The following is a 14,358-nucleotide window of genomic DNA, read 5'->3' as shown; positions in this document are numbered from 1 at the left end:
TAAATAGTGCAAACATTTTGGCAAATATTATTTGTAGAATACGATTTCTATAGTAAGTTTTAAAAATTGAGCAAAAGTAAACAAACTTTTCAAAATTATTAAACATTCCATAGAAAAATTCTTTTCATTTTTTTCTTAATGTTTCTTACGAAAATGGCAATTTTCTACACTGCACATTTTTGTGAACGCGTCTTTGGAACGATTAATTAGTTGTCATGTTGCTATTACATCCGGATTATCACACGAAATTCGTAGTTGCCAATATATAAGAAACAGCAATGCAGTTTAGAGTAATGTTTCTATATATATAAAACGCCCGTTTACGTTCGTGTAGTAAAAACCGTCAGTCACGTGTCAAATGACGTCATATGTAAACAATCACACGTGATTTGTGTTGTTGTGGAATAAGGTTACGAATAAGTCTGTGTTTTATCCAATACATAATCATTTATCTCTTCGAAAACGATAGCAACGTTCACTTTATTTAAGAGAAGGGAATCAACAGCAAAACAACAGTTATTAAAACACGCTATGGATAAAAGGTGTGAGAAAGAGTCTCAGTTTAAAAGCGCGACTGTTGCATCCAATAAATACATGTGTTGTTAGTTATAGTTTGGAAAATTGTATTTGTGCGTGGTAGATTCGTTAGGGTAAGGGGTATTAGTAGAATGAGGTCCTTTGTAACTTCATTGGTGTATTTACTGTTTGTTGTGCCATGTGTACTGGCAGCACAGAAGTTTCAAAAGGTAAATTGAAGTAGAGTTAATAAGTTGTTTTGTGTTAACTCCTTTCATAACTACAGCAAGCAGACACCATCATGTGTGTCTGGTCGGTGTATAAGAAAACACCCATGTTATAACTTGACAGTGAGCATGAGGTGTATGAATACACCATGTGTGTCTGGTGTATAAGAAGACATCCTTGTTATAACTTGACAACGAGCATGAGGTGTATGAGTACACCATGTGTGTCTGGTGTATAAGGAGACACCCATGTTATAACTCGGCAGTGAGCATGACGTGTATGAATACGCCATGTGTGTCTGGTGTATAAGAAGACACCCATGTTATAACTCGACAGTGAGCATGAGGTGTATGAATACACCATGTGTGTCTGGTGTATAAGAAGACACCCATGTTATAACTCGACAGCGAGCATAACGTGTATGAATACACCATGTGTGTCTGGTGTATAAGAAGACACCCATGTTATAACTCGACAGCGAGCATGATGTGTATGAATACACCATGTGTGTTTGGTGTATAAGGAGACACCTATGTTATAACTCGACAGGGAGCATGATGTGTATGAATACGCCATGTGTGTCTGGTGTATAAAGAGACACTCGTGTTATAACAACTGTCGTTACACCACCATACATATACAAAGCAATGCATTCATTCAGTAGTATGTGTGTATGTCAGGTTATACACTATGGGACCACTATAATAAATACCGGTCGACTCTCTACAGGTTAAAGCAGCAAAACCAAACTTCCTTCTTTTCTTCATTGACGATATAGGATGGGGGGATTTGGGTGCAAATTGGGAGCCCAATAAAGATGTGACTCCAAACTTGAATAAGCTCAGTGAATCTGGTATTCGGTGAGATATGTTATAGTTGCCCACTTACATTTCTACAGTTTCCTATGTGTGTGAGGTCTTTGTCGAGGACCTGGGTTTGCAGTGTGTGGATAAGCAGACATGACTTTTGGTTGGTTTGGTCATTAATACCCTCGTAGGTGGGAACTTGAGTGCTGACTATATCCAGTTAGGTGTCTGTACCCATTGATGCAACTCTGTACTTCTTATAATTATGACTTCTTCATTAGCCAATCTACAATCATATTATTCTTAAATTGTTTCTAGTTTCACAGATTTCCACGCGGGGGCTTCAGTTTGTGGTCCTTCACGAGCCGCCCTGCTTACAGGAAGGCTTGGGTTACGCAACGGGGTCATTCATAACTTTAACCCGCGCTCTGTTGGTGGGTTGCCATTGAATGAAACCACGCTACCAGAGGTGCTGAAGGGAAATGGATATAACACAGGAATGATTGGTAACTTTAATATAACAGCTAAGATGTTATAGGAATTAAACATTTTGTTTGTTTGTACGATTCTTTTGAACTTTCTTTTGAAAAAAGATGTATCAGAAAAGTTACCACACAGATAACTGGCTTGTGCCAACCAATCGTTCATAACGACTTTGCTTTTTAGAAAGGATGGACTATTATAAAATATCATGCAGTTTGGCATCATTTAAAAGACCGTGTCCCTCTATGTTTATGTACTTATACATGTTTGCTTGCTTTTATTATTTAAATACATTTTTTAAAGTGCATTTGTAAGATTCTTTTTATAGTTGTAGTTAAAAAAATATTTCATTTTTTTCTTTTTTTCTACCCACTTGAATTTGTTGCCAAATATTTTTCACAAGTCCTTTAATGGTTTGTCAACACTGGTTTATTGTGTAGCATTAACCTTCAAGTATAACTAGGCAAGTGGCATCTTGGCATCACTAAAGCTTATCACCCATGCTCCAGGGGGTTTAATTATTACTATGGTTTGCCATACAGTAATGATATGGGTTGTGTGGATTGTGATGCGTACAATCATCCACAATGCAAGAAGTGCCCAAAACAATCAGGGATTACAAATGATCAAGCCATTGGTAAGTATAAACTATAAATTTATGATTGTAATTTATTTATTCTTGCGTAGCTGGGCTAATGGGGCAACAACAGTCGTTATAACACAGGTGTTCTGTTGCATACACACCTTGTGCCTGCTTACAAGTTACCGCGTTCCACGTATGTAACTTATTTATCCTTGCACGGTGGGGCAACAACAGTCGTTATAACACAGGTGTTCTGTTGCATACACAACTTGTGCCTGCTTACAAGTTACCACGTTCCACGTATGTAACTTATTTATCCTTGCACGGTGGGGCAACAACAGTCGTTATAACACAAGTGTTCTGTTGCATACACAACTTGTGCCTGCTTACAAGTTACCGCGTTTGTAACTTTGTGGGGAATCGTTTTGATAAATAGTTTATAACAAGGATATATAGTTTGCTAACAGGTAACAATTAATTAATACAATCAGATTAAATAATTTAAATATTTCTATCACAGAATGCGGTAACTATGATACAGCATTACCACTGTATGAGAATTATGACATCATAGAACAACCTGCCAATCTGATTGACCTTGGTGACCGATACGTGGAAAAAGCGACGTCGTTTATTCAGCAAGCAAAAAATAAAACACAACCTTTCTTTTTATACGTTGCAACTGCTCATACACATGTACCCCTTGCTTATGCAAAAAGGTGAAAATGTTAAGTAGGTTGTTGAGATTAGAATGTTATCACAAGTTGTTGTATGTGCCCATGGGCAAGACACAAAAAATGAAAACTTAAAAAACAATCACCCACAAAGTTACATACATGGTAACTCAAAAGCGTACACGAGGTGTATGAAACAAATCACCCGTGTTATAACAAATGTCTTTGCGCTGCTATGCAAGAATAAATAAGTTACAATGGTATCATAAATTACATTAACCCATTCAAGTATACATTAAAAGAAAGATTTTGTATTCCCATTATTTTGCCACAGGTTTCACAATTCAACATCCCATGACACACGATACAGCGATACTCTACATGAACTTGATGACATGATAGGCAGGATTATGACATCACTTAAAGACAATGGCTTGTATGACAACACAATCACTTGGTTCACAGGTGATAATGGACCATGGAGTGTTAAGTGCCAATATGGGTAAGCACACGGAATTCAGAGCTTATATAGTTATATATTTATGTGTTATTATATGGATAAGCTAAGCAGCTCAAGCTTATACTTATTTTGGTGCCAAGTAACCTATATCACTGGCGGAAATTACTCTAAATTGTATGCGCTTTTAAAAAGATCAATCACTCATAAAATTGTGTAAAAAAACACCTGTGTCATAACGAATTTAATTGCACTGTCACATAAGGTTAAATAGTTTTTTTTTACAATTGATCTGATCTTTACTGTATTCGAAGAAATAAATAAAATCTATGTTATGTGTACATCTATTTCTATTAACACAAGCCCTCTTTATAACACTGATATTCCGCAGGGAAATATTTTATTTAATCTGATCTTTTTTACTGTATTCAAAAAGTATTTATAAGTTTGATAATATGTTAGTTTATCATTACAATCATTTATCATTACAATCATAACATTGATACACATCACAGTGGAAGTCCAGGTCCCTTCCTTGGTACATGGCAGTATAACAAATTTGGTGGAGGATCGACTGCTAAAGCTACAACATGGGAGGCCGGGCATCGAGAGCCGACCTTTGTGGTTTGGCCAGGTGTAATAAAACCTAACACAACAAGCAATGCACTCACCTCAGCTTTGGATATATTCCCTACAATGCTGTCTTTAGCTGGGGTTGGCCTTCCGCCTTATAAGGAGTATGATGGAAAGGATATAAGCGGGCTTCTCACTGGGGAGTATAAAGATGGGCATATGGTAAATACAAATGTCTTATTATTTATCAAATATTGTATTTATTTATATATCTTTATATATGTACAGTACAATAAAGTTTGTGACCAAGTGAATGGTTTGGGTTTTAGCTATACAACGAAATATAAATTCTGGTAAGGAGTAAGGACTGTTTTAATGACTGTTTGTTTATCATGTTATGTTTAAGCAAGTTAAGTATTATTGAATAAAAACTATTTCTCTTTGCGTGGCAGAGCAAGGACAGTCGTTATGACATTCTGTTCAGTTTCATATACCTTGTTCCTGCGTCTGTATCTAACTGTGAGAATACTGTGTCTCACACACAGAGAGACAGTGTATTTTTAAGCAGGTTAACACTAAAACTTAATCACCTACTTACCTTAATGTACTTTAACATCTTTTTCTTAGGTACTATTCCACCCCAACAGTGGTAGTATTGAACCTGGTAAAGTAGAAGCATTAAGATACGGGCCATACAAACTGTACTGGTCAACTGGGGGTATACAACCTAGTTGTCATTACAAGTTTGCACCCTTGTTATTCCATAACCCACCTATGGTGTTTGATCTGAGTAAAGATTCAGCTGAAAGTTTTCCATTGACAACTGAAAGCTACCCGAATTTAAATGAGGTTTATCTATTACCAAATGATATAAGTTTTATAACCAGTTTCGATCTTTATGCACATTCATGTTATAATGTTTAGGATAAATTATTACGAGATTACTGTACATTGGTTTAGCGACTATGTATTTTTACCAATAATTTCCAACATAATATTTAAATTACATTTATTTTAATGGCTGTTATTTTTCTGTTTATTAATATTTTTTAATGTTTCTATCATTTTTTATAACTCCATTTAAAGAATGAAATAAGTTTATGTCTGCTAAAAATATAATGTTACTGTTAAGTAACTGTATAAACATAGCATTCATACCTTTTGAATCCTCATAGATAATATCGGAAGCAACAAAATTACGAGAAGATCTTCTGGATAATATTAAGAAAGACAACACATCTGTGGCAGATTACACAAAATCTTCTTCAGTTCTTCCATGTTGTGACCCAACCCAGTATTACTGCAGATGCAACCATATTAATTAAACTATGCATATATTTATATATAAATTGTTGCAACTTGCTAGCACAAGGTGTATTATTTTGAGGTAAAGAGCCAACTTTTGCCTAAATATTCATTATTTTGGGGTTATGTGCCAACCTTGGCCTGACCCCCATGTCCTTTGCTGCCTTAATGTAGAACCTCACGCATATAATGCAAAGTATGAATAAACCTACACTCCGGCTCCTATGCCATTGTGTACCAAAGAAGCCAGGCAAAATACCCAGTTCACCTGTGTCTCGCAATATATATACATAATCTTCAGTTTATTACAGTTCTAGCTTTGCATGTACCTGCCTTAAGTTATATAAGCAGTTCATAATATTTGCTTTTACATTATAAAGATATTTAATTATTTATTTCACTGTGTGATTTCACCACTTTTAAAAACAAATAAATCATTTCATACATAAGGTGTTCTTACCCTGAGACAAGACATAAACTTCCAAGTTTAACTTCCTGTTTACATAGTCCAGCCCTACGCTATACAAAGAAAGTAAATAAGATATAGATATTCTTGGCCAGTCTGAACGTTCTTAAATAATTCGTATGCATTCACGCAGTTTTTCACAGCTTAAAATGCCCAATTAATATAAAACCTACCGCAGCTCTGGTTTGTGACATAAGTGTGTGCTCTACTAAACTTATAAAAAGTGTTTCGGCAAATCACAATAAAAAGTTCGGAAACATTTTAAAGTTTAAAAATTGAAATGCAACTTTTAAATTTCCCGCGCTTTTACATAGATTTTGAAGATCGTTCTAAATAGGGGAGCAGTAAACATACGTAAACAATATAGTGAATTATTTTAGCTGAGCGTCATTTTAAAACATTCTACGTTACTGTAGCATAACGTTCTTTATTCTAACAGTAGTAATACTTAAAACATGTAAAAGAAACGGCTGCTATGATACTATAATGTATTTGGATAGTATGTGCCCGTCGGTCTCATGGTGTAACGGTTAGCACTCAGGACTCTGAATCCTGCGATCCGAGTTCAAATCTCGGTGAGACCTCTCTTTAGGCAAATTTTTGATTTTTTTATAACATTTCCGATTGACCAATACAACCAAATTTTAGTTACCAATAACACTTGGTATACTGAATAATAAAACCTTTTTGCTTTAAATCTTTTTGTTGGCTGTAAATTAAAAAAAACTTAATTGGAAAAAAACACTTACCAGCTTACACTAATGATGGTTGTTGTACAGCAGACAAAACATGGGTCCTTTAAGATCACAAACTAAAAAATTGCCAGAAGAATTCTTTCACTTATAAAATATAACTAGCAGCAACATCTTTTATGGTTATTTTTACCCCTACACCTAATGAATGTACAAATAAAACACTGATTATCGTCATTTTTAACAGGTTAACCACTTTATTACATTAACAACACAGTGATGATGTATCAAAAACAACCAAATAAACCAAAAAACTTGCTACGTTTATAATGAAATTTCTTTAGACTGCCAAACATGTATAGGAAACAGCATAGTAATTCAAATTGATTGGTTGTACTTTTAAAAACAGTTTGATTTAAAATATCCATAAAGGTTTACCAAGAGTTACAACAACTATAATAAAATACATCGAACTGACATTATTGTTACAACATATCGGCAGGATTTCAGCTAGAACGATGTTCCAAAAGCTCGATAAATATTTCAAGTTTACTAGAACAGCGTTCTGGTAGTTGCGAGACACCTTAAGTTTAAACCCAGATTGCAACAAACTTAATTGCTTTGTTATCTGAATGAACTTATTGTCCCAGAAACTTGATAAATATTTAAAGTTTTCTGTAACAAAATCCAAAGGTATTTTAAACCAATTGCAAGACATTTTAAACCGAGATTGCAAAAAAAAAAGATTTTAAACCTAGATTGCAATAAATTTAATTGCTTTGTTATCTGAATTAACTTATATTTCCAGAAGCTGGTTTTACAAACGCAATACACAATATTTATCTATTAAAACTTGTAAAACAACAAAAATGATTTCACATTCATGTATACAAATGACATCCCATATGTAAGATACAATTGTTTAATTGCAGTGTTTCGGTTTGAAAACTAAAGCCATCTGAAGCGATACCAGTAGTAAATATGTCATGTTTAAATTTAAACTGACCAACAAATCCATGTTTGCGGATCAGTAAAGTCATAAACAAACTTATACACCATATGTAGCAACGGAATTGAGGAATTATGGTTTTTCTGCGACTAGAAACGCGCACGTATATTCATACCGTAGCATGGAATGAGGGTTGTGAGTGTAATGTCCTTTTAACCAATCTGACTTCTAAAAATCAATAAAACACAGTTGAATAATTCACTTTGTGTAAGTTCCCGAATCAATAAACAGATGTAACATGGATACCACATGGTAGTACCCAGCTAAAGACTTTAAAAAGCTTATATACCTAATTGTACATGCATGGTATTTCTTATTTATAGACAGTCGTTATAACACAAGTGGTTTGTTTCATACACCTCGTGCCCGCTTACAAGTTACAATGTATGTAACTTATTTGTCCTCACATGGCGGGGCAACAACAGTCGTTATAACTCGGGTGTTCTATTTCATACACCTCGTGTCCGCTTACTAGTAACCACTTTGTGGGTGATTTTTTTTTTGTATGACTGATAATTTGAACAACCCATAAGAACCACTTGTAGCAATTTTCATTTCTTTCGGACAATAAGTCTTTATGAACCACAAACTAAATCACCTTAATTTGAAACCCGACTTTTTCTACAATCCCCACAACTTCTTCATAAGATAACTCAACAGAGGATTCATTAGAAACACCATAGAAATGATATAAAAGAGGTCCCAGGTTCACCCACACACCCCCCGGCTTAAGTATGTGGTATATTCGTTCAATATAAGATATTATGTTATGAGCAGTATCTATGAAGTAGCAGGTGGCCACGCAATCCCATGCAGCTGAAATAACAATGGTAAATGACTTGGTTAAAACATCTTTTTACAAAGATATTATAATGCCATAAAAAGTGCTGTACAACAAGTTAAATGACTGTTATGTTAAATGTCGTAAGTGATTTATACAATGTAAATTATAGTTGAATGAATGAATGTAACTTATATATATTCTTGCGTGGTGGGGCAACGACAGTCGTTAAAACACGGGTGTTCTGTTTCTTACACCATGTGCTCGCTTACAAGTTACCACGTATGTAACTTATTTATCCTCGTATGGCGAGGCAATGACAGTGGTTATAACACAGGTGTTCTGTTTCATACACCTTGTGCCCACGCAGAAGTTAAGATGTATGTAACTTAGTTAGTGATTAGCAACACATTTAAACAGAGAAGACATGGACAGTTAAAACAAAATGCTGTGCAACAAATCTAACTGATTGGTTGCAATGTTTACATTATGGTAGGCTTGCCCACCCTGCCAACTGAGGTTTGGCAGCTATGACCACAGGGCCACATCACCCTTTATTTGATTACATTTTCATGACTTGTCCATTAGCATGGCCCTAATGTTACCAGCACATTGTGTAGCAGTAATCCCTATAGACTTCCAATCCAATCTAACACAAACCAATGACATATAACAGGAGGTAGGAGAATTGAACGCAAGATATTTTAATTAGGTCACCACCATTAGTAGTGGATAGATGATACAGCAATCGTTTTGCAACCAGAACTATGACAAATAAGACAATAGGCCCACTATAACTTGCAATCATGAACGGAGAGAACATTAAAAGTAGCCAAAATAAGCCTTCTTCTGCGGGTATAGAATAACAAATCGTCATATAAGCTCTGTTTTACATATGTGGTAATTCGTAAACGAGCACTCTTTCGAGTAACTTGTTACATACGTGGTAACTTGTAAGCTGGCACGAGGTGTATGAAACAGAACACACGTGTTATAACGACTATCATTGCCCCAACATGCGAGGATAAATAAGTTACATACATGGTAACTTGTAAGCGGGCACGAGGTGTATGAAATAGAACACCCTGTTATAACAACTGTCGTTGTCCTCCCCGCCAGAGTAAATAAGTTACATTCATTCATTTATAAGCAGCTTATATGCTGAACAGTAATCACATAGTTACCTTCATCGGTATAAACTTCAAGAAAATCTCCAGCAGCGATCGAGAATCGGTTTTTAAACGAGAGACACCCTGGGTTTATGTCAGGAAACTTCACTCCTTTTAAGGCATGCTTCCATGATATGTTGTTACACCTCTTATCTATCCATGGATGTACGGTATATTGGTGGTAATCATCTGCTGTGTCGCCCTGTGTTCTGTGGTAATGTATAGACGATTACAACCTATTTTAAAGCTCGATTTATTTACAATGAACTTACGAATGATTGGAGCAACTCTGCCGAATGAATTAGTTAAGGAAAGACACAATAAACGAAATAACAGTACGCTACAAGCATTAAACGCACGACTGATGAATTCGTGGTTCCGTGTGTGACGTAGCGTGTGTGTGACGTATACACGTATAAAGACGATATTCGTCCAATGTATAAACAGTATATTACTAGGAATATGGAAAAATAGACTGTGCAAAGTTATTTATTTAAAGTCATTTTTTGTTTAAATTTATACATTATTAACCTCTGTGTTAAAAATACTAAAGTCTTATGTTGATATAATAATAGTATATTACAGACTATGAGTATATAATATACAGAGAGAAGAATTTAAAAGTTAATATTATTTTGAGATTTTGTAAAACTAGCTGTCAAAATACTAAAGTGTCGGTCAAATACAACATAACTTATATAAACACCTTCAAAAAGTGGTGCAACCAATTCAAAGTTATTGTTTTGTTGACACTTCGTAAAACTAGCTGTCAAAAATACTAAAGTGTCGGTCAAATACAACTTAACTTATATAAACACCTGCGAAAAGTGGTGCAACCAATTCAAAGTTATTGTTTTGTTGACACTTTGTAAAACTAGCTGTCAAAATTACTGAAGTGTCGGTCAAATACAACTTAACTTATATAAACACCTGCAAAAAGTGGTGCAACCAATTCAAAGTTATTGTTTTGTTGACACTTTGTAAAACTAGCTGTCAAAATTACTGAAGTGTCGGTCAAATACAACTTAACTTAAATAAACACCTGTGAAAAGTAGTGCAACCAATTCAAGGTTACTAGTTAGAAGAGGTAACATAATAACACACACAAACACCTATAAACACTTTGGTATTTGCACTGGTATAATGCCAATGGTAACATATTATAAACTTAAACGATTCAAATTTAAATTCAAACACCAACAACATGCCTGTTTATGATAAAATGTGAGGTAAACAACATGTAGAAACTGAACTCATTCCCTTGACAAAAGTAACCTCTGTTTGCGAGTTCCCATGCAAGCCTCCCCAACCCACATCCTGGGACCAGTATACTCACACTGGTTGCTGCACTTGTGGACTGAAACATGAAGAAGTGTGAGTTTAACACATAGTAATGAATGATTTGCAAAGGGTGTTAGATTTAAACCTTGCCACTGCTACTGTTTTGAGTGTACACAGAGTCACATACGTGGTAACTTGTAAACGGGCATGAGGTGTATGGAACAGAACACTCGTGTTATAAGGACTGTCGTTGCCTCGCCATGCAAGGATAAATAAGTTACAAAAATCCAACATACCTATGCTACAACATACATAAGTTATATTATTATAAGATATCTATGTCCCACCTCATCAGTATTAGGGGGTTTCCGCTTCAAGATCTCCTCTATGATTGGTCGATAACATAAGTCACGCTCCTCAGCGCCATCTACTGACCAATCCCTCACAATTTGTTTCAACGTAGATTTCACTTTGTCGAGATCGAACGAAGTGGGCTGGATGTGGCAATCCTTGATCTGTTGTTTATAAATATGACTTGGTTTAACTGCTGGATTTGACTGTATTAGTTTTCAATATATGATTGTATGCGAAATTTAACAAAAACACATAGAACTTGGATTACTAATCTTTCATCTGTTTGTTAAAAATAAATTTCAGTTTAGAAAGACTGTTGCATTAATCTAATGGTGTTTAAGTTGACTGTATGACTGTATGAATGTTGACTGTTAATTCATGCAGTACATACCTCTGATAGGCTATTCAGTTTTAGTTGAATTTAAAATCAAATACCGTGATTTGCTGTTGCTTGGAAAATAATACTTTTTGCATACACCCACAAGGATATAACCATCTACCTCTTTATACTCTTTATTTTCAAACATATTCCCACAGTAGTTTGTAATCTCAGTAATCAACGCAGCGTTTACGTCAACGCAAACTTTTGCTTCGTCAATCGTAGAAAGATGGTCGGGCAACATTTCCTGATGCGCGACTGATAACGAGCGAAAGTTTTTCTCGCACTGTTCGAGCTGGCGAAGGCAAGAGCTTCTGTTTTTAAAAGAAAACAGGTAAATATTAAACTAAAAAATTTGGTTTGAAAAACAATTTTTAGAAATATTAATACAGTTTTGTGCTTATGCTTGTTAGTGATTTTTTTTTAATTTGTGAGACTTTCAGTAATTCGTGGTAGCACAAACAAGAATGTCTATAAAAAGTAAAAACAAGAATTTCTAGCCATAGGTGCAACATTAATGGTGTATTATATGTTTTAAATGTTTACACAACCATCATAGTTCATTCGTTACGCACACTGCAGTTTGCAAACTTCTATAAGGGTGAAGTCCTAAAATTTGGGCCACAGTTGGCTCATTACCCCAACATTGTATATGCACATTCTATAAGGGTGAGGTCCTACAGTGAAGCATGCCATAGGATCTGAGATTTAGACCACAGTTGTCCCATTATCCCAACATTTAATCTGTTTTTAAGCCAGAATTGACCAAAATATCATTAGAAATAGAGCTACATAGTACATACCTATATGCTTTAAACGCATGCACCACCCTCATATAATGAAGTACTTCCTCCATCTCATCTTTGTCCATTGGCTTCGAGTTGGTTTCATTACTTTCCATTATATGGATATGTATGTAAAGTTATATTCAAACTTATAGGAAACTAAGATCATAAAACAAGATTTTCCAATCAATATCAATATAACAGCTTATATATATATGATACAACCTTCATTTCAAACGTTTCGGTTTAAAAATCTAAAACCATATTCAGTGGTGTCAAAAGTTAAAATAAAAGTCCTATCTTAACTTATGGGCTGTTATTATGTTCATATTAAGACTACAGGAATATATTAAGTGATTGAAATTGAATGTAAAACATAATACAACTATGGCATTATATAAAACAATTCAATAAAAACGATAATGCGAAAAAATAAACACTTTTTTATAAATATTGGCCATTGCAACAAAAATAAAATGGTTCTAGGTGTACAAACCTTGAATTGGTTGAGTTCCAAAAAAGGCAAACGATAGCGGTTAGAAACGGGGTATAAGCGACTTTAAAATGCAGGATAGGTAGGGATAGTTAAACACAATCTTGTGAAGCAAATAATATTAGAAACAAATCTGTGACGTCCAGTAAAAAAATCCAAATCTAACCTCACCAATGTACAATCTTGTGTGTAATATCAATGATGATAAAGGGGGAAACTCAGAAAGGCAACCAACTTATTAGAATAAAAAAAATAGGGCGTATATATTATATATATATAAAAGCAAAATTGTAAAATAAATGATGACTTTTCTAGCTAGCCAATGTGTTAAATATATAAAGAAATCAGTCATCTGTATCCACAATTTTCACTGGTAGATCATGATTAAACTGTTTAAACACCATTTTAGTTAATTTTAATTTCAAAATTTGAGGCACGGGGAGTATAGATATAGAGTTAGGAGTCCTTAGTCTTTGGTGAATTTTTTCGAGACAAATTTGCTTTAAACTTTTACAGGGCGTCATTATTAAAACAGTCGCTTGGGCTGGGAAACCATCAGTGATTCGTGAAGGTTTTGGAAAGAAAATTCGGTCTCTAGACTCTGAAAACGTCATTTCATATCTCCATGCGTTATAAGCTACCCAGGGGTGCCCAACAAATGTCTGGACTTCTAATTTATCTCCTGGTTTCAAAATCTTCTTGCATTTCGCGTGGTGTCCTTGGAAATCAATCCATTCCAGAGTGACGTCATTTTTTGTGACGTTTATAAACTTTACAAACGATAATTGTTCTGAACGTACTGAGTGTAAAACGTCTTGTAGTTTTACACCGTTTTGGCTCATTTTAACCGACCAAAACTAACACCTGAAAGAATTAATGAATGTAACTTATTTATTCTCGTGTGGCGGGCAACGACAGTCGTTATAACACGAGTTATTATAACTTCTATTGCTTACCAATATGACGTAAACTACCTAAATTGACACGCGTAAAGCGTAAACATGCAAAAACTTTTGAACATTTTTATCTTTTACGATTATAATAATAAGGGGATCTCCCCGGGATCAATAAACATAAAAATGTTATAAACATTGACATTCTTGGACTTTAATTTTTAGTTTCCTCCCCGCTTTCTAAAACAAGACACAAATTGAGGGGTGTAACACGTTTTCGTCAAGCCAAAATGAAGAACGACTTTTCTTAATAAAAATAGATAATGTAGGCATGGAATTGTCATCTCCAGTGTCGTGATATATTTGAGAAGGGCACTATTGCGCATGCGCCGCGGCTCCACTACGCATGCGTGGTTACCTACACTAAACTG

General features: G+C 34.8%; 2 protein-coding genes, 1 long non-coding RNA gene and 1 other non-coding gene across 4 annotated transcripts; 2 read left to right on the top strand and 2 right to left on the bottom strand.

The window, feature by feature from the left end:
• Positions 1-192: 192 nt before the first annotated feature.
• LOC149735123 (arylsulfatase G-like) lies at positions 193-6,074 on the top strand. Its single transcript, XM_089879783.1, has 9 exons — positions 193-746; positions 1,474-1,604; positions 1,869-2,056; positions 2,497-2,670; positions 3,137-3,335; positions 3,625-3,792; positions 4,263-4,542; positions 4,948-5,169; positions 5,496-6,074. The coding sequence occupies exons 1-9, from the start codon at positions 669-671 to the stop codon at positions 5,643-5,645; spliced, it is 1,590 nt and encodes a 529-aa protein (XP_089735909.1). The 5' UTR covers positions 193-668; the 3' UTR covers positions 5,646-6,074.
• Positions 1,702-6,766, bottom strand: LOC149735121 (uncharacterized). Its single transcript, XR_016385178.1, has 4 exons — positions 6,086-6,766; positions 5,479-5,620; positions 4,919-4,981; positions 1,702-4,516 (listed from the first exon to the last, which is right to left on the bottom strand). It is a non-coding gene; the product is annotated as an uncharacterized LOC149735121 (long non-coding RNA).
• Trnaq-cug (transfer RNA glutamine (anticodon CUG)) lies at positions 6,604-6,675 on the top strand. The gene has a single exon. It is a non-coding gene; the product is annotated as a tRNA-Gln (tRNA).
• A 923-nt stretch (positions 6,767-7,689) lies between the features above and the next one.
• LOC149735120 (protein-L-histidine N-pros-methyltransferase CARNMT1-like) lies at positions 7,690-13,984 on the bottom strand. The gene is made up of 7 exons (XM_089879817.1): positions 12,560-13,984; positions 11,878-12,070; positions 11,371-11,538; positions 10,951-11,099; positions 9,758-9,951; positions 8,391-8,608; positions 7,690-7,960 (listed from the first exon to the last, which is right to left on the bottom strand). The coding sequence occupies exons 1-7, from the start codon at positions 12,655-12,657 to the stop codon at positions 7,865-7,867; spliced, it is 1,116 nt and encodes a 371-aa protein (XP_089735943.1). The 5' UTR covers positions 12,658-13,984; the 3' UTR covers positions 7,690-7,864.
• Between the last annotated feature and the right edge of the window lie 374 nt (positions 13,985-14,358).

This window comes from Ciona robusta, chromosome 6, assembly GCF_009617815.1.
Source record: "Ciona robusta chromosome 6, ASM961781v2".
NCBI classification, from domain to species: Eukaryota; Metazoa; Chordata; class Ascidiacea; order Phlebobranchia; family Cionidae; genus Ciona; species Ciona robusta.
This window is presented reverse-complemented; position numbering and strand designations above follow the sequence as displayed.